The following is a 19,660-nucleotide window of genomic DNA, read 5'->3' as shown; positions in this document are numbered from 1 at the left end:
AATGAATAATTTATGACTGCAAACAGCATCACAAAATCCTACACTGTATTTAACTTAATGCCCTCAGGTGCATGAAGAATTCTGATCTTTTCATTTTACAGGGAAGGAGTGTTTACTTCCTTTTCCTTATACTTGCATTCATCAAAGTTCAGGAAATTTCAAAACCACAAATGGGTTTCTCAAAGAAAAACTGACAAGTCAAAACTGTTATTAGAGTCTATTTCAAATATCTCAGAGTCTCTTTAGTTTTAACTGAAAGCACACGAATTGGACTCCATCTACTTGAAATGTTTATTTTTTCAAGAGACAAACACAAATTCTACTGAAACTGAAGTATGATTTACTTTGGGATGAGAACAGTTGAACAAAGTAGTAAATATATTGACTTTCTTATATCATAAGTTTACACTCTGAGTGAGACATTTGCTTCCTCATAAATATCACGTGAAAAAAACACAGTTTGAAAATAAATGATATGCATTATGCCATTTCCCATAGACATAACAAATGCTATACTGTGTTTGTCAAAATTAAATCACGTAATATCATTAAGTTTCTGTACTCTCATCACAGATTGGACATTCCTGTCCTACGGTTGAGTTCTGAGAGATTTATGCAAATCCCAATTTTAGAATAAGACCAATGACTATGTTTTACAATCACATATGATGCCAGTATCTAAATTGGAGACCTCACTTTCCATGACAAATCCTATATACAGACATTCATACATGTACACTCACCTATATTATTCTACACTAGAGTAGTGAATGACCAAAATTACAATGAATTCCATAGTGCAACCATGTCACAGATTCCTTTGGGTGTGATGATAGCTAGCTCCATTGCACGCACACTGAGGGGAAGCACAAGGCTGGTACTCACAGTTGTAAGCAGGGGCGAGGCGATGCTGAGCTTCCAGGCTGGCCAGTGTGATGTGGAAAATGATGTGCAGCAGCAGGAAGGAGAGGCTGGTGAGGCACAAGGACTGGAGCAACCGCCCTGTGTGTCCTGGGGAGGAAGCATTGGAATATGAGGGAGAGCTCGCATGACAACCATATGAAAGCCCCAAGACTTGCTCAAAAGTGAAGCAATGTATCTCTTATCTTAATTATAAACCTACAGACAAAGGACATCTCATTTCCTTTGCAATATTATATAACTGTCTTTATATATTAAAATTAAGTATAAGGAAATTCTTGATTTCCTGTTTGTTAGCATGGATTAGAAACAAGTGCCAGATCAGAAAATTGTATAGAAAAACATAGCTAGCACAGAATGGACCCATAATATTCTCTTAATAAAAGTAGTTTAAGAAATTAAAAATAAGAAGAAAGTAACCTAAGACATCCTACAAAGTTATAATAAGTTCAATTTTAAAAATAAATACAGATAAGGAAGAAAAATGTAAATCAATTTCACTTGTGAGCATAGACATAAATTATAAAAAATGTTAACCATTGAAATAGAATAAAATATAGCTTGGCATATTTATCAGAGTACAAATAGGTTTAATATAAAAATTCCATGTGAAATTCACATACTAATGCATTCATACTACTTTTCTTGATACCACGAAAGAGACATTTTATAAGGCTCAAAAGCAAAAAAGCATTAATGACTTCAAAGAAATAGCTAAGAAAACTAAGAATGCAGGGAACTGACTTTAAATGTTGAATAAATCACAATTACACAAGCATCCTGATTTTGGTGAGCATTTAGGCATCCTGATTTAGGTGAGCATTATGGCTGTCAAGAGAATGAGTGAGGCAATCAAATCCCATCATCACAGGGGCAGGCAGCGCCACGAGGAAAGAAACTGTTGTGTCTCGATGATAAAGATTACATGCCAATAGCATATGAACAAAGGGATTGCTTTCCAGATGCTGAGTATCAGTACAGAACATCAAGCTGAGCCTAGAGACCAACTGTGAGAACAAATATGAGAATTCAATAAAGCGTCCAGATACAAGATCATCTACCAAAAACCAATACACATCCTCTACATCAGCAAGGTACAAAATCAGAATACAAGTTAGTTAGCAGTCAAAGCTGTTTTCTAATGATTTTGCATCTCGACCCAGAAAGAGAGCACAATCATCTGATTAAACACAGTCTAGGTACTGATGAGAGTTTACAATGTCACAAGGTCCCCAGTAAACTGAGGCTAACACTGAGGGCTATTCTTTACCACCTGGACAGCCCTCTCTCAGCTAGTCAGGCTGAGTAACAAAAGGCATGTATAGAAACTCTTCCAGCAGAGAGGAGATTCAATTCAAAGCCCGTGAACTTGGGCTGTGCATCACCTCTCTTTGATGACCTACAGTGAAGTGTGGATTTTCTCAGCCAGTTCATACAGGAAATTCTGTAAGCCAATTCTTTGAAATAAATAAGATGCTGAAAAATATCTGAATCATATGTTCATAGATTTCCTATGGCGTTACTACTCTTTGATAGAATCTTGGCTAATAAAAATATTTAGACATTAACCTAATGAAGAGTGCAGAAGGCTTTTATGGGAGTATAAAATGATATGGATGAAGGGATAATTATCATTCACAAAAGAGATTGTGTATGATAAAAGATACAAATTCCCTTAAAATCAGTCAGTAAGTTCAAAAAAAATTAAATAAAATACCAGAAGAAACCTAAACTTTCAAAAACATTTCAGTATACAAGAAAGGATGTTTTGAGGTTTTCAATAGACATTGTAAATATATATTTAAGAGTAAAATGATCTCACTCTGTCAGTCTTGAGAAATAAGTTCAGAGGTAAATGAGGCTGGTGTGTCCGATGGTTATTAAGATTCACTATAAACCTCTGTTAAAACACACAAAATCTCAGATTCCTTATGGATAAAGTTAAAAAAAAAACAGATGGAATATCATTGCACACAAAACTAACTTATTTTTACTAACTACAGACATATCTGTGTTGATCCAACAAACCACTAGACAATGATAGAACAAATGGGAAGATGGTACTATTATTAGATCCTTCGCTGTCGCCTCCCACAGAAACACCATTTTGGCAGCCACACTTAGACATATTTTGTGGAAGCCCCAGAAGCTGTGTCTCCACCTTCTCCGTGGAAGCAGAGAATCAAATGTGAGCACAATGGGAAGGGTAAGAGGGCCAGCTTCACTTTACCCATGCTTCCCCTGCCTCTCCCATAGTCAACAGAGCTTGCTACAAGGAGAGGCTGGATTGATTTGTATTTTCTCCCCCTAAGAAAACTGAGAATCGTGTGGGTGCTAGATCGCCTCAGTCCTGCAGAGCTCTAGCTCAGACAGCTCACTTCTGTCTCACCTCATCAAGAGAACTTCTGGAACAAGCCAATGGAAATCAAGCAGAAACAGGTAAGAACAAGAAGAGGAAGGAGTGTCCTCCATCTCACCTGTGGTTCTTCATCGCCAGCCATGGGCCCTGATAACCAGCCTAAAGACTCCACTAAGAGACACACTTGTGGACCTGGCAATGTGACCCACCTGAGTATCCCCATAACTAGATGATGCCTCCCCTGGGCTGCCTACTCTCCCTATAGTGGAGAGCTCCTTGTACCTTCTTGAGCATGGCCTGTACCAGCTCCAACAGAAAACATGCAGACCTCATCAGCACGCGCACATCTCAGCAATTAACCTGTGCTGGCTACAGATAAGGCACAAAACCGAGCATGCAGGAGCGCTGCCCTCTGAAAGCACAGGAGTGGCTCTCGGAACCAAGCTTGCCTGAGGGACAGAGACAACAAAGAATCAAAAGAAGCAACAAGCAAAGTGAGCTAAAGTTGTCTCTTCTAAAGGAATGAAAGCATAGGAAGCCATAAAACCCACAGGCATAGTACGTAGATAGCCAAATTGAGAATACTTGTAACGCTGTCATGGCAGTATGCAAATCAAATTTAACTCACATTAATATAAAAAGTTAAAATAGAAAATATTAAAAATAAGTGTAATTGTAATAATTAAAGTACTTTGATTTGTAAAGACATTAATCATGACAATGTAATATGGGATGGAAAAAAGTATAGCTTTTCTATGTGATTAAAATAAAGGTGTGATTAATAAATAATTTTAAGTATAAGATTATTTTAAGTATGTGATACATTATGTAAGTTTCATGGTAATCGCAAGACAAAAACTGAAGGTTGGAAGATGACTCAGTGGTTAAGAGCACTTATTGCTCTTCCAGACAATCCAGGTTCTTCTCTTTTGGTGGCTCCAGGTTCATTTCCTAGCACCCTCACGATGGCTCACCATCTGTAACCATCCAGGGGATCTGATGCCCTCTTCTGACCTCCTCAGAGACCAGCATGTGACCAAAGCCCTATATATAAGCAAAATATTGATGCACATAAAATAAAATAAATAGATCCAAAAGAAATAGAAACAAGCAAACAAAACAATACAAAAAACCAGAGTAAACGCCAATAGTAGATGCAATCAAGTATCAAAATTCATGTAAAATACTGAGATACCACAAGTTGAATATTTCTTACATCTGTAGTCAACCAACATGTAATGAAGAAAGTCAGTGATCATAGACAGCAGGTTATCTTAATTTCTGTGACACTTTCCCTCTTGTATCCTTCTCCTTGGGGACTGTGTGACATGGCACTCTGCTGAAGCACATCTGGGCACAGGGGCCAGTCCTCAGATAAAACAGGGAACTGCCATCAAAAATGATGCTTTAAATCCAGAGCATCACAGAGAAAGAAAACCAAAGACAGGTTTTGTTTTCTATCCTAGAATGTAACAGCTTTATGTTTTCTGACTCTTGGAACAATACAGTGTGGGAATGCGATTAGCCACGGAAGTGAAAACTCAGCTAAATGAAACTGAATTTGATTAGCCCTAAGATAATCAAAAGCTCAAAATCTATAGAAGCGGAAGTCGGAGGGGAAAATAGCCTTTGGGTTTCTTCTCAGTTCCACTGTCATTTTGATCATTTTTACTGTAGAGAAGTAAGGCTCAACACAGCGAATGTCTCCTTTTATATATACTATTGATTGAGGCAAAATTCTCACAACAGACTCGGGATTATCTAGCACACAATGTTGAGCCTCTCCGTTAATTTCACAGCAATCAGACAAATATTTTCCACTTTGCCTCCCCCACCTGGTCTTCAGCTCTGTGACTCTGTAGATATCGCCAGTGTGTATCATCATCCACAGAGGTGTTTTGTGACTGCTCGGCAGCATGTTTGAAAGCTTGTTCACACAGTGGGACCATCAGTCTTCTTCACTCTCTTTATGGATAAGTGAAAGTGTACCTGCCCATTCTCCTGTCTTCCCCACTTGCAACACAGGTAGGTTCACCCCAGCCCAAGGTTTTAACCCATGTGAACATCAAGTCTCAGGCTCTACTTTTATCTCCATATATTCTGACTCAGATATGAGTGAAGCCCAACATGCAACCCATAGTGAGGAAAACTGAACCCCCAGTGCACACTGAAAATTGTTATTTCCTCCCAAAATGCATCAGTAGGATAACATAACACAAATATTCCCATCTAAAAGAGATAGAATGTAAGGAGTCATGCATTCGCAGTAAGCTTAGAACCTGGTGTGCAAGATTGCAGTGGAGTTGAAAGTTGGAGCAGCATCTCTGGCTCAATCAATAGCCTGCCCTTCAGACCATGGGTTAGGAGATGGCCGTTTTACCCTGGGGCCTTGAATGCAGCCCCCAAATCTCTATGCTAAGCACACCCTTAAGACCCTTGGTGGTAGCATACTGGCACACTGAAACTAAGAAGGTGACCCTGTCCTCCAAAGTGACCGAGTCATCTCTACCTCCCAGACCTGTGTCCCAGGGGCCTATAGTGACAGTAGCAGTTACGACATTAGAGTCATCTTCCCTTTTCACTGAAGCTGAAGAACACAGTTAGAACCAGAAGAATAACGTTCTTCCTTCATTCTGTCCTATATCAGTACCTTAAAACTCTCAGCTGGCAATTTTCCCTCTGTGATAGTTGATTGAATGTGTTCATAGTTGATAGTTGATAGATGATCTTCATTCGATGGTTGTTCAAAAGCTACTGGTATCCAGAATGTTCTGTGTTTGTTGGTGTTTTCAGACAGAATTTCCTTATGTAGACTAATCTGACCTCCTGAACCTCCTCCTACTCTGCTTCCCATGTGCTGGGGTCACAAGTCATTCTTGTTTTTGTAATGATAGATGGTTGAGTAAGTTCTGGTTCCTTTCCGTTCAGCAGACCCTTCTTTAATGAGCCACCCCTCCCCCGTGTACCATTCTTCTATTGCATGTTACAATAAGCCTTCAGGAGGAACTGGGCCACACCTTCAACACTTTGGTTAGAAATCTCTCCTGCTTATCTATAACTTGCAAGTTCTCCCAGCTATAAACCATTAGGACACCATTCACTTTATAAGGGGAAGCTTTTCCCCACAGCTGACAGCAATGTGTTCTGCAGTCCCTGACATTTCAACCGAAGCAGCCTGAACCCTCGTCTCCCCCACATCTCTTCAGAACACATCAAGCTTTCTGCGAATCTGCATCTCACAGGCCTCTTCCAGCTTCTGCCATGTGATGATGTGCTTTTCTGCAAATATCACTTGCATTCCGAGCCTTGGCTTTTTCCAGATCTTGCCATCAAGTTAATAATATACTTTGAGATCATTTAAAACTACATATTTAACCCGGTATCCCACTTTGTGCTCAGCCTGCTTGAATTTAACCTCCCTTTAAAAGAGTGATGTAACCAACCCTACTGTGCCTTGGATTTCTCATTCAGCTGTTACGACCTAAGCTAAATGCATAACTTTAATCTTCAGTCATTCATTCTTCCTTGACCCTGAACCAGAATAATGTATGGTGTATGCGAGTGCTGTGGTAATCATTTGCTAAAAAGCAGCCAGTGGATTAAAAAACAACCTTAAACAACAGATATCTCATAAGCATTGGAAGCAGAGTGCTCATGTGGGCTGATAACATCTGTTTGTGGCTTTGTTATTTTGGGTCAGCTGGAACCAGGAAAGCGGCTTCATCCCTTGTCAACGTCTCCTTGAGATTTCTGTCCAGACTCCCCCATTCCTTTCCCATGTCATGGTATCTGTATTGTTCAACAACGCAGGACAAAGTCCTTCTTTAGAGACAGATGGAAGATCAATACAAATAGAGAAATAGTGGCTGGTTCCTGGTCAAAGTAATCCAACAGAAAGCTGCCTTATCTTCGTGCCTCCACGAGTTGTCAATGTGCTGCGTACACTTGTTAGTGTCGGAGTGTGCCCATTGTACATGAAGGGTCAAATGTGTATAGAGACCCAAGATGATCTTGGGGTCTTTCCTAGATTGCTTTCCTCCTCTATTTTCTTTGAAACCGAGCCGCTACCAAACCTGGAGCTCCCTAGTTTAGTTCGGCTAGCTGGCTAACAGCTTCAGGGATCCACCTGTCTCTGCATCTCCCAGCACCAGCCTTATAGGGTCATTCTACCACCACTGACATTTTCCATGAGTGTTGTGGAATATTTGCTTAACTATATAAAGGTGTGATGAATTTGTTTTATTTTGTAAAGGTGTATTGCTGTTTTACCTTGCCTCCCTAAGGCACCTGATTAGTCTGGTAAAAAGCTAAATGGCCAATAGCAAGGAAGGAGGTATAAGCAGAACTTCCAGGCAGGAAGAGTAAGTCGGAGGAGGAATTTAGGCTCCAGTAGCTCCAGTAAGAAAGAAAAGGAGGCCGGGCGGTGGTGGCGCACACCTTTAATCCCAGCACTCGGGAGGCAGAGGCAGGTGGATCTCTGTGAGTTTGAGGCCAGCCTGGTCTACAAGAGCTAGTTCCAGGAGAGGAACCAAAAGCTACGGAGAAACCTTGTCTAAAAAAATAAAATAAAAGAAAGAAAGAAAGAAAGAAAGAAAGAAAGAAAGAAAGAAAGAAAGAAAGAAAGAAAAGGAGAGGACAGAGAGATGCAAAGGGTCAGACAGACAGACACAGAGGAAGCAGGAAAGTAGGGCACACAGAATGAAAGGTAAAAAGGCCTGAGGCAAAATGCAGATGAATAATAGAAACAGGTTAAATTAAGTTAAAAGAGCTAATGGGATAAGCCTAAGCTAAGGCCAAGGATTCATAGTTAATAATAAGTCTCTGTGTCTTTATTTGGGAGTTGGTTGGTAGCCTAAAGAAAATTCCAACTGCACAGGAGTACCTGGGTTCCACACTCAGGTCCTCACACTCGAGTAGCTGGCACTTACTCACTAACCATCCCAAGCCATACTGATGCTTAAACAACTATTTTATTCTCTTGCAGCTTTGGGAAATAGAACCTCAGATCAAGCTGTTCTGGGAGCATCTTCATCAAAGGCCTCTCTCCTGGGCTGTGCCTGACCACTTTCATATCATGAGCATCCTAAGCAGGCACATCCCTGGGGGCTGTGCATGGCTCTAAATTTCCTCCTCCTGTAAGGACACCGGGGAGGTTGGATTAAGGATCCACTCTAATTACCTAATTTTAATTTATGTTAAACTTTTGAGTGTGGGCCCATCCCCCTAAGTCACATTCTGATGTAGCAGAAATAAGGCTTCAAAGTATAGATTTTGGACGAATATAATTCAGCTCCAAACAGTAGAAATCCACATCTTATTTCTGACGTTGGAGGGAAATTCAAAAGTGTTCAGCCCCTTACCATTAAGCGTAATGTTAGCTGTGGTCTTCCATTCACACTCTTAATCCTGATAAGAAATTTCATTTATAGTCACAGTTTCAGAGTGTATTTGTCAAATGCTATCACTCTGTCAGTTGAAATGATGTGTTTTTATTCAATTTTTCTTATTGATGTCAGGAATTCAACAGTTAATTTTGGTAAGAACATGTCTAAAATCTGGAATTATGTGATGATATGTCAACTCATAGGAACATGAAGAAATGGGGCATATATATACAAGGACAAGCAAGGGGAGCAACTTCAAAACAATTTCTAAAAGCAACTGAGCACACAGAGAGACAAAATCAGTAACCCATGGCTGAGACACTACGTTCCATATGTACACAGTTTCCCCAACCATCCGGATACCAAAAAGGAAGAAATTAAAAACTAACAAAGGGACTAAGGAGCTAAGTGGGAGAGTAGAGTGTTTCTAAACAAATTTTATCTTGAGTTTTAAACAGAGTTTTGCTTGTTTATATTAAATTTCCTCAAATGGAGATCTAAAAACAAAACAACCCCCAACTATTGTTGTTTCAGATTCCATCCAGGAACCGGGTTGTTAAAATCACTTTCTGGTTGGATTTAAGGCCCACTCCATGAGATGGAACCCATATCTGACACTGCTGAAGTGGCCAAGAACCTGAGGTTAGCTATGTCATGGGTCCTATGGGAAAACCTACTACTATTCTGGCACCATTCAATTAAAACACAAAATAATAAAGTAGGTATAAACTTGAGTTCTAGTTTATTGGACTCCTGAAGGAAACAGGGGAGTGTCATTGCCTTAGCCAACATTTCCAGTTCCCTGACTTCCAGGCGATTTGAATGTGGCAAGCACACATGGAAGACCCAAGGCTCTCCAGATGGTGCCAGCTTCCTTAAGCTAACTTTGAAATTTTCCGTTTATGAAGCAATCTGAGCCAACAATCTCTGAGAATTTTAAAGGGAAGCCCTGGGCTTTGTGGCAATTTTCCTTTCTGAGGAAATGAAAACTGCAGTATTTTCATTGTTATGGGTTTCCAGGTATAATAATGAACCCAACGCCAAATCCTCCTAAAACTGGAGTTGTAAGAAGTTAGAATCTTCTGTGACTCATCCTCAAAGTGCTATTTTTATGTTTTTTTGACAGCTTGATCATAAAAGCCATATAGAATGCCAAACATTTAGAGAAAATATCTCGAGAAACAATTTATTTATATTTAAAGAACTCTTCATAACATGCTGTACAAAGAAACACATGAAGTGTTGACAAAAAACCGAGGGCTTTCCTTATCCTTAGGTTGGGAACGAAACGGGACACGGATACCTACTCGCTGGAAGAAGAATCCTCAGACTAAGCAGTCAAGCTACTTGGTCAAGCACATGAAAACTCTAGCAGCTGGATTTCGAATGATGGATGTTTCCTTGGGACCAAGCTAATAGAAATGGGGAGAGACAACGCTTGACCCCATCTTCAACTCACTGAGGCCATCCTTCAGAGCACATTAAAACCTGTGTGTGTGTGTGTGTGTGTGTGTGTGTGTGTGTGTGTGTGTGTGTGTGAACAGAGGAAGGGTGGTAGACTGTTCCCTTCTCCTCCTCTCATTTTATGCCCTATTATTTAATAACTTAAAAAGTTAGACTTACATCATTTTATTTGCCTACATATATGTATTGCACCATGTCTGGTGCTCACAGAGGTTAATAAACGGTGTCAGATCTCCTGGAATTGGAGTTCCCCTGGAGTTATAGATCTTTGTGAGCCACTATGTGGGTGCTGGGAACTAAGCCTGGGTCCTCTGTAAAAGCAACAAATACTTTTAAGCACAGCACTGTCTCACCAACCCCTTAGTAACTTTTAAAGTGTTAGAATCTCTTCCAAAATCTATTGCTCAGTTAAAGGGATACAAACAGTACTCTGAATGCACAGGACAGTGATGATCAAGGACCATGGGAAGGAATATGAAGGCTAATACATCACGTTTCCACACCTCCCTCCTCTGAACTATTTGAGGTTTAGTCTTGATTCTGCAACATCCTTCCTTACAAACTTAAGCTAAGGGAATGTTCTGGCCTAGTGTGGTGAATAAGGTTGGTGGGATTCTAAAACTTGGGGCTATGTCCCTGCAATATCAGCTACTGTCCTAGGTTGGGTTATCTGGAAAGAGCCCTGAGACAGAGATTTCAGTGCAGAAGTTTCTAGTAGACATCTATACTTCCTGCCATTGACCCACGGGAGAGTAGATACCTGTTTGTGTATATTCTAAGCTGTCATCCTAAGGCTGTTCGAGAGGCTACTGTCATCTTTGTTCTTTGTCTCTTTGGCCCTGACAGAGAGGCCACTGTCACCTAACACTGAGACGCAGAGTACTCATGTAGGATAGTGATGAAAATAGCACTCACCTAGGACAAACCAAGTATCAAAGTCATCTAAGCTGGAGCAGAGGCTTGAGCTCATTCTTTGGGAGCTGGATGCAGACTGGCCCTTAGAAAGGGTTTAGAACAGAAAACAGATGCATACTGACTTGAGATGAGTGTGATATAGTCAAAGCAACTTCCTGCAGGTAACGATCACAGGGGAGGAACTCAGATGTGAACAGGATGGGTCAGCCACTCTTACATAGAAGACTAAACATGGGGTTGTGCTGGGAGATGGATGGAGTACATGACAGAGCCACTGGGACCTCCTGGTCTAGACACAGATTGGTCTCAAGTGGCATATGTGTACCCTGAAGCCAGGGACTGCCTCCAGCACACAGGTATCTGCTTAGCAAAGACCCATGGCCCCATCTGTAACTGCTGCTACAGTTGGCATAACTGTTTCTTAAAGGACCTTGAGTTCAAGGTTCAGTTCCCAGAGTGGTGCTGCTGGGAGATGATGGAATTTTTAGGGACGCAGACCTCATAGGAGATCCTTACATTTTTAGAAATATGCTCATCATGGATCCTCAACACAAAACAAATGCATACAAAGCCATCCAGTTTCCTGAACTGAGTTCTAGAACCCCACCTAGGGTGGTTTGAATAACAATGGCCCCCATAGACTCAGATTGAAGTTTGGTCACCAGAGAGTAGCACTATTAGAAGGTGTGACCTTTTTGGAGTAGGTGTGGCTTTGTTAGAGGATGTGTGTCACTGAGGGTGGGCTTTGAGGTTTCAGATGCTCAAGCCAGGCCCAGTGTCCCTCTCTTTGTTTCTGCAGTCTACTGATCCAAATGTACAACTCTCAATTACTTCTCTAGCACCATGTTGGCCTGCATGCCACCATGCTTCCTACCATGATGATAATGGACTAAAGGACTAAACCTCTGAACTGCAGGCCAGCCCCAAGTGTTTTCCTTTATGAGAGCTTCTGTGGTCATGGTGTTTCCACACACATTAAAACTCTAACTAATAGAAGTGGGAGGACCTTGGTCTTCCTGTAGAGCAGGGAATTTGGACTGTTCTTCAGTATCGAGAGGGAGGGGGAATGGACTGGGGGGAGGAGAAGTGGAGTGGGGATAGGGGGAGGGGAGCGGGGGGAGGGGGCAATATGTGGGAGGAGGGGGAGGGAAATGGGAAACGGGGAGCAGTTGGAAATTTTAATTAAAAAAGAATAAAAAAAATGAGAAAAAAAAACTCTAACTAAGACATCCCCCCCTTCTATACTGTACCCAGCTTCTGATACTTTGTTACAGCAATGGAAAACAGTCTTAAGACAAATACTGAAATAAATTTAAGCTAAGTGTCTTGAGAGTCTCAAAAAAACATAAATAAATCACTCTAACCTGTGAATAAGATGTTTCTTTAAAAATAGAAATATGGCATTCCATTATGAGTCACAGACATAGAAATATTTTCATCTCATTATTTAAGCACTATATAAACTAAGCCCCAGATTAGCTAGATAAATTTAGTGAATTTGATATTGCTAAGTTGTTCATCCAAAACGCAAAACATAGCAACAAAGATAAATTTAAAATAATACTTAAAAGACACAGAGGGGAGAATGAGAAAATTCCGTCATGCATTTGAGAATTCCAGGAAATCTGCAAGAACAATGAAAACAATCTTGATCTTCTAATTGTTTATCGGATAATTAGTTCATGCTATAAATAATGGCTTTGCAGCTACCATGTACTGGGTATCTTATACTCCAGACTATGATGTCTCTAGCCTAGAGCAAGACCATATAGTCTGATAGCAGGGCAAATGCTAGGTGAACCCAGAAAGACAGTGCCATTTAGAAACTAGACATGGCACTGTTGCTTCAAGTTGATCAGGAAGAGCTCTTGCAAAATATACACACACATTGAGTGTGTGCAGACTGGGGGAGCCAAAGCTGGCCACAGAGCTGGACATTCTAGATCCTTAGCTCTGAGGGACAGAAGTGTTTCAGGCTTCATGGGATACACTCTGTTGATGGTCCTCAATGCTGTGCTTGTAGCATTAAAGGGAATCACAACTAACACATGGGCATATTTCTCATGGCCGTTACTATAATCTGAATTCTGAATGTCGCCCAAAGGCTGGTTGTTGAAAATGTTCCAGTGTCCCTGGGAGAAGCTAATAGGATGTTTTGGAACATTTAAATTGTGGAGTCTGGAAGGTATTAGGTCACTGTAAGGGTGTTTATGAGGGCAGTAGTGGGACCCTGTCCTCTTCCTTTACTTCTCTTTTCCCCAGTACACTTTCCTCTCATGATGTGTTACTTCACGACAGCCCCGAGCAACTAGAAAAATCAATCAAAACAGTGAGACAGAAATTCCTTTTGTCTTTATATCCTAACTGTCTGATATATCTTGTTAAGGGTCACAGAAAAATGGCATAGCTGTGGTTCAACAAAATCTTCAAGACATTTCCATGTTATGAAATATTTTTCAAAAGGTTTAAATTAGTTCATTAAACACAAAAAAAAATATTTGTGGATATAAGAAATGTTGGGGGGCTGGAGAGATGGCTCAGTTGTTAAGAGCACTGCCTGCTCTTCCAAAGGTCCTGAGTTCAATTCCCAGCAACCACATGGTGGCTCATAACCATCTGTAATGGGATCTGATGCCCTCTTCTGGCCTGTAGGCATACATGCAGACAGAATATTGAGAATACTATATACATAGTAAATAAACAAATCTTTAAAAAAAAAAAAGAAAGAAAGAAAAAAGAAATGTTGGACTGGTGGTTGCCATTTGCTGGTCCCTGTGCTAACAGAAGAATATTTGAAATCAAAATGTTTATGAATATAAATAAACAGAAAAATCTGTATTTTGATACTCAAGAAATTTCCTAGTCAGCGTCCCAATGATTCAGTAATAATGGATATCTGTTCCCATTCTCTATGTGTTGCTTCATTTGATCAGGTCACAAACACCTGTGTTCCTGTTTGTGCCCACACCACTCAGCTCCCTGAAGATGATCCCATGCCTTTTCACCTCCTCTAATTTCACCATGGCCAGTAGAAAGCTGATGTCAAATATTTCTCAAAAATATCCTGAAGTTTTATCATTCTAAGTTAGTTAGATATTTTTTGGATCTGTATTAGAGGGTGCAGAAGGGCATCTGGATATAAACAAACCAACCCACAAAAGCTTATGTGAGCATACCTAGGTTTCTGAAAAGAGAAATGATGAAAAGTCAAACTGGATAATCTAATTCAAAGCACTGAAGTAGAATGGCTTTCCTTGTACATTCTCATGGTTTAGTGATGTTCGGTCTCAAAGAAACCCAGGACAAATGGCTAACTGGGGTGCCTTTTTAAATATATCAAAGCAGACACTGGGGACTCGGTTCTCCCAGCAGCTCTCCCTACTCGCAAGCAAGTACCTGTTACAGAGTTTATCCTGGCTGGCATATCCCTACTGTAAACCTCTCCAGACCCTAAGAATCACTTTCCTACCTCCAGCTTCCCTTCCCTATATAACTCAGCCATTTTGGTTTGTGTGTTCTCTTGGTCTCTTGATTCCCATGTGGTCTTCTCTCCTCTTCACTCTTTCTCTTTCTGCTCTCCCCATCTTTCTCTCCTCTCATTGGTCGATTTAGTCTGGACCCTTCCAGATACCTCTGGCTGTTTCCTCTCTCCTATCTACAATAAATCTCCTCCTCCACCATATCTAGGAGCAGTGGTGCCCTCATTTCTTAATTCTTCTGGTGCTGAAACCCAGGATCTTTCAAAGAAACCCAGGACCAATGGTGGAAAATAGGTCAATGGAAACACTCAATGTAGATGTGAAGAATTTTCTTTGGTGGGTTCACTGGTTGTCCCACTGACGGACAGGGAACAAAGGGTGCCCGGAGACATTTTGCTTCCTGCCCAAATCTCCCTCATTCTCAGGCATGTACCTGTGGGTGGAGCTATAGTAAATCTTGCATTTATTACCTTCAAGGGCTGGAGTCACAGTCTTGAGCACTAGCAATCAGGACTAATTGCTGTTCTTTCCTATCTTCTAGGAGAAATTGAGCCAGAAGGGCAAAGAAGAAGTAACTGGGTTGTTTACTAGGCACTGCTTTGAAATTTCCAGATTGGAAAACTGGCCTTACCTCACCTCTGATACTGGGATTTCACAAAAAGCCCAGACCTTCTGCCCCCTATCTATCTCCTCTACAGAGTTCACAGCACTCACAATGCAGAGAGCTGACACTTGAGAATAAAAGGCTGTAGCCATTTTTTGGATGGCTTAGAAGATGAGACATATGGGCTAAAGTCCCTAGCTGCCTTGGGCATCCAGGCTAAGGAGAAAAGAAGAACCTGCAGAACACAACAGTGAGACGAGTTTGCTTTGGTGATGGAATCAAAAGCATTACCTTTCAAAAGGCATTTGAAGCCTAAGAGGCAATTTGTGCATTTCCTGAAGTGGTCATCCTGGGAGCTCCTTGAGGGTGGAACCCTGGGCACCCCTCTGGACACTTCTAGCACAGTGCTCTGCACTTAAGGGATCCCATTAAATGCTCCTGAAGGGACATAATAAGAACTGCAGATCACATACAGGAGGAAAAGTGGTCCCTGTGTGCTGGTTACAGGATGTGTTGGCAAGGGTCTGTCACATTAAGCCAACAAGAAGAGCTCATCTTTCTGGTTATTTCATTAAGCCACATTTGCCAAGTCCTATGCCGAGGGACCTACAAATGAAAACGAGTGGGCAGAAGACAATTAGGAGTCTTTTCCTTTCTCAGCAGGCTTGTTCCCTGTGGTACATTTACACAGCAATTAGCAAATGTGTATTGTACGGGCTGTCTTGAAGTCCCTGCAGGAAAACAATGACTCGGACCCTGAAAACCTTTCCACCCTGCTGCACATCATTCTCTTAGGCCAGGGACACCATTGGCTTTCTCTTTTTCCTCCTCCTTTCACTTATCTTTTGAGAGCACCGGTGCAATCCTGACTGCTTGCCAGGCACAACACTTTACATAACGAAGAATGCATGCCTTCACTTTCATGTGAACCAGGACCAAGAGCCCCAGTTGAGGACTGCATGAAGGTGTGCTGTGGTTCCCGGACCCCGTTTGGAACACTGCCTGTTCAAGGAAGACGAATCTTGGGCACTGCCACTGTGCTCTGGGCTGCTATCTGTATCAGCACCTTCACACGCATGCTCACCGTGATGAGATGACAGCTTCGCTAGCCAAGAGAAGGGACTTTCTGCTTTATTTTCCCACAGGGAACACACACCAGGTTACTATGACTAACTGCCCTGGGATCAACTGTGTTTGTTTTCCCTGACCCTGGATTTTCCTCTTGTGCTGTGGAAGCCAGTTCAGGGCAGCTGCTGGCCAGCACTGTGTTCTGTTCCTTGTGAATGCTCACAAACAGCTGGACGATGACTCAACTGCCAGGGAGTCTCCAGGAAAGACAGATGGTCCCCAGCTTCTCTCCATCATGCCTCAGGAAAGCAACCTTTTAATTAATGGGTCCATTGCTATAGTGATGTTTCCACGTATTAGCGATGCTGGCAAAATACAGTTCAGTTTCTGTTTCCAGATCTCCCATACCTCTCTGTTCTTTGCATAGTTCCAAAATAGACTCCCTCCTTTAAGAAAGAGGAGCTACCAAGGTGAACTGGACACCCTCCCCAATGTACTGGATCCTAGTTTATCATTCTGAAAGAGCTTCTGCTACTGTTTCTCCTTCTCCTTCTTTTCCTCCTCTTCCTCTTCCTCCTCCTACGCCTCCTCTTCCTTCTCCTCCTCCTCTTCCTTTTCTTCTTTCTTCCTTTTTATTCTTATTCTTTTACTTACTCTTATTCTCAACATTTTTTATCTGAATCTCTCTCTTAAATGTAATATTCATGATTTTAAGGTCAACTCATAGAAAAGTATTTAGCTGAAAGCACATGATAAATACTGGTGGAAGGGATGAGTGTGTGAAAGGGCTGCCTCTGGAGAACCTTATAAGTGATATATAAATTAGTATAGCATGTATATTGGGAGCTTGGAGCACACAAGGTAAGCTCTTCAACTGCCATCAGTACAAGCAAGCATGGTAGTGTGTGACAGAGAAGAGAAGAGGTAATAGTTGTCTTGATGATGCTAAATGAATGAGCTCAGATTTCTACCTAGTATTGCAATGGCCTATTAGCCTTGATGTCACTCTTTCGTACTGCTGGGAATCAAAGCATCTGAAGAACATGAGTCCTCTATCCTATGATCTTCAAGTCAACCCCTTCTTCTGTGCCTTTCCCTTCCTTCGATCTCTCCCTTTTTCCTTCTTTGTACGTGCATGTCAACATGCAGTTCTTTCCATCTTGTTTATGACTTGACTTTTAGGTATATTCTTCCAATGAAACTTCCTCCTTAATAATATATAATTGAGTTAGGCATAATGACATACAACTTTAATACCAGCACTCTGAAGGTAGACTCTGAGTTTGAGGCCAACCTGGTCCACATAGCAAGTTCCAGACCAGCCAGGGGTAACCCTCCACTATCTAATCATCCATCCAAATACCTATCCGTCTATCTTTTTATCTATCTGTCTATCTGTCTGTCTGTCTGTCTGTCTATCTATCTATCTATCTATCTATCTATCTATCTACCTACCTACCTATCTACCTACCTACCTACCTACCTACCTACCTACCTACCTACCTATGTGTGTATAATCAATATTCAAGCATCTTTTAATTATATTATCTATGTTATCTATAGTGTCTTTTCTCTTTTAACTGGGACCTTAAGTTGTTATGAATGAAGTAAATAAAAATATGTGAGAGATTGAAAAAGTGTTCTTGAAACAAATTGGTAAGTAAAACCCCCCAGACTAAATTCTGTTTAGTCAAAATAGACTCATTTGTTAATATGATGTATACTCCCAAATGCCATGAAGTTTCATTGCCCAGGGTAAACTACGGAAGAAATAATATAATGTCCCAGATCTTCCATGAACAATTCAGTGCCAACTCACCCTGAGAACCCAAGCATGGCCCTTGGCACAATTTAGGATGCTCTTTATGAATTCTTTCACTCAACCCTCACTCTGCCAGGGACCAAGGTTCGGTGAACCCTGTAGAACAAATACACAGGAATACTCCAGGAAGTCATGGCCAAGCTTCCAAAAGTCTCAGAAGAGAGGAAACTTGATGTGTCAAAGGAAAATGCCAACGGAGAGTAAAACCAAAGGAAAATAGAACAAGCATCATCAAGGAATCCAGAGGACCCTAGAACCACACACCCAAAGTGCTGAAGCTACAAGGACAGAGATTTCAACCAGCATTTTGTCTGTAGTAAAACGGACCTCAAAAGTGAGGACAAACATAAACACATTTTTTTTTTTTTTGCAAATGAACAAAAACTGAATGCAATTGCATCAGCTGCTGCCCAGTAAAGAATGTAACAGAAAGATTCCTTCACAGGAAAGTCACAGTAAATGGCTACTGTACTCTGCAGGAATGGAAAAAGAATCCAGACATGGCATACAGAAATGTCAATAGCTACAGAACATCCCACTGGCTCCTGGATGCTCTGCCAGGCACACTTTATCCCTCACTGGCAGACGCTGTGTTTCTCTGACCAATACATGCTGAAAATTACTTATCTAAAAATATGGGGCTACAAATGTTTGGGATATTTCTAGTCTTTTAGATCTCAAAGTTTTTAGATAGACTCTTCCAGTTCAGCACCTCTAACCTGGAACATTCCAAATTCTAAACCTGCTTGGGCATAATGTCAGATTAGGAATTCTGGGCCTGTACATAGATATATCTGAGAGTAGATACACTGAGCACATTTTCTATGAAGAGTTTCCCATCAGCCACTCACTTAATGGGTAGCAAACTCTTTTGATTTGGAAATGTCCTTACTAAATAGGATAATTTTGCTGGATTGGCTTTACAAGGACCAATCTTCTTCTGCTGCCGGTTTCTGTGATTTGTCTTCCTACGATAGCAGTGACCTAGCATGGAGGCCTCAAGGTGTTGTCTCTGCATATGAAAAAAGGGCCAAGAACCCCAGAAACAGCAAAGCAAATCCCAACCACAGGTCCTTGCCTGTAGCTTGCGTTATCAGTACGATTTAGCTGTGACAGCCTAGCTTCCTGTGTATTTCCTGGCTCAACAACAGCTTTCCAATCCCCACTTTGCAGACTCTCACATGTCTGCCTTCAGCTGCTTACTCTTTCGTTCAGCTCACTGGTTTGCACATGCACTTCAGCATTTGTCCTGGGTAACGGATGCTGCTAGACCACTCACCCTGATCATGTACAGTCTGAACTGCCATTGTAGCCTGAGGTCCCAGACTTATGTATCTCTTATAGCCGTGTCCTTATCCATCCTAACACTTGTGGACTGTAGTCTCCATCTCACAGTCATGTTGGGTGTCATGGCCAGGGGAGGAGGCAACAGTGAAGCTCTGGTGTCTCACAGAGGCAAAGAGAGGAAGGGTGGCTGGATGTTCAAAGTGTGTGTGTGTGTGTGTGTGTGTGTGTGTGTGTGCTATTTAAACTTTGCTATTTACTTATGTTGTTGCCTTTGTCTAAATCCTTCAGAATCTTTGTAAATCTCTCGCTACTTAAACTAGAAATTGTCTCAGTGTGGACCTTGTTGGGGCATTACTA

General features: G+C 41.3%; 1 protein-coding gene across 4 annotated transcripts in view; it reads right to left on the bottom strand.

The window, feature by feature from the left end:
* The window catches only part of Piezo2 (piezo type mechanosensitive ion channel component 2), a 347,577-nt gene that overhangs the window by 209,737 nt on the left and 118,180 nt on the right, over positions 1-19,660 (bottom strand). For all 4 annotated transcript variants that reach the window (XM_057788597.1, XM_057788599.1, XM_057788598.1 and 1 more), the window contains exon 3: positions 886-1,011. In XM_057788597.1, the coding sequence (XP_057644580.1) occupies positions 886-1,011 (126 nt within the window). The remainder of the gene's footprint in view (positions 1-885; positions 1,012-19,660) is intronic.

The sequence above is a fragment of the Chionomys nivalis genome, chromosome 14, assembly GCF_950005125.1.
Source record: "Chionomys nivalis chromosome 14, mChiNiv1.1, whole genome shotgun sequence".
Classification (NCBI taxonomy): Eukaryota; Metazoa; Chordata; class Mammalia; order Rodentia; family Cricetidae; genus Chionomys; species Chionomys nivalis.
The sequence above is the reverse complement of the archived record's forward strand: the minus strand, read 5'-3'. Positions and strand labels throughout refer to the sequence as shown.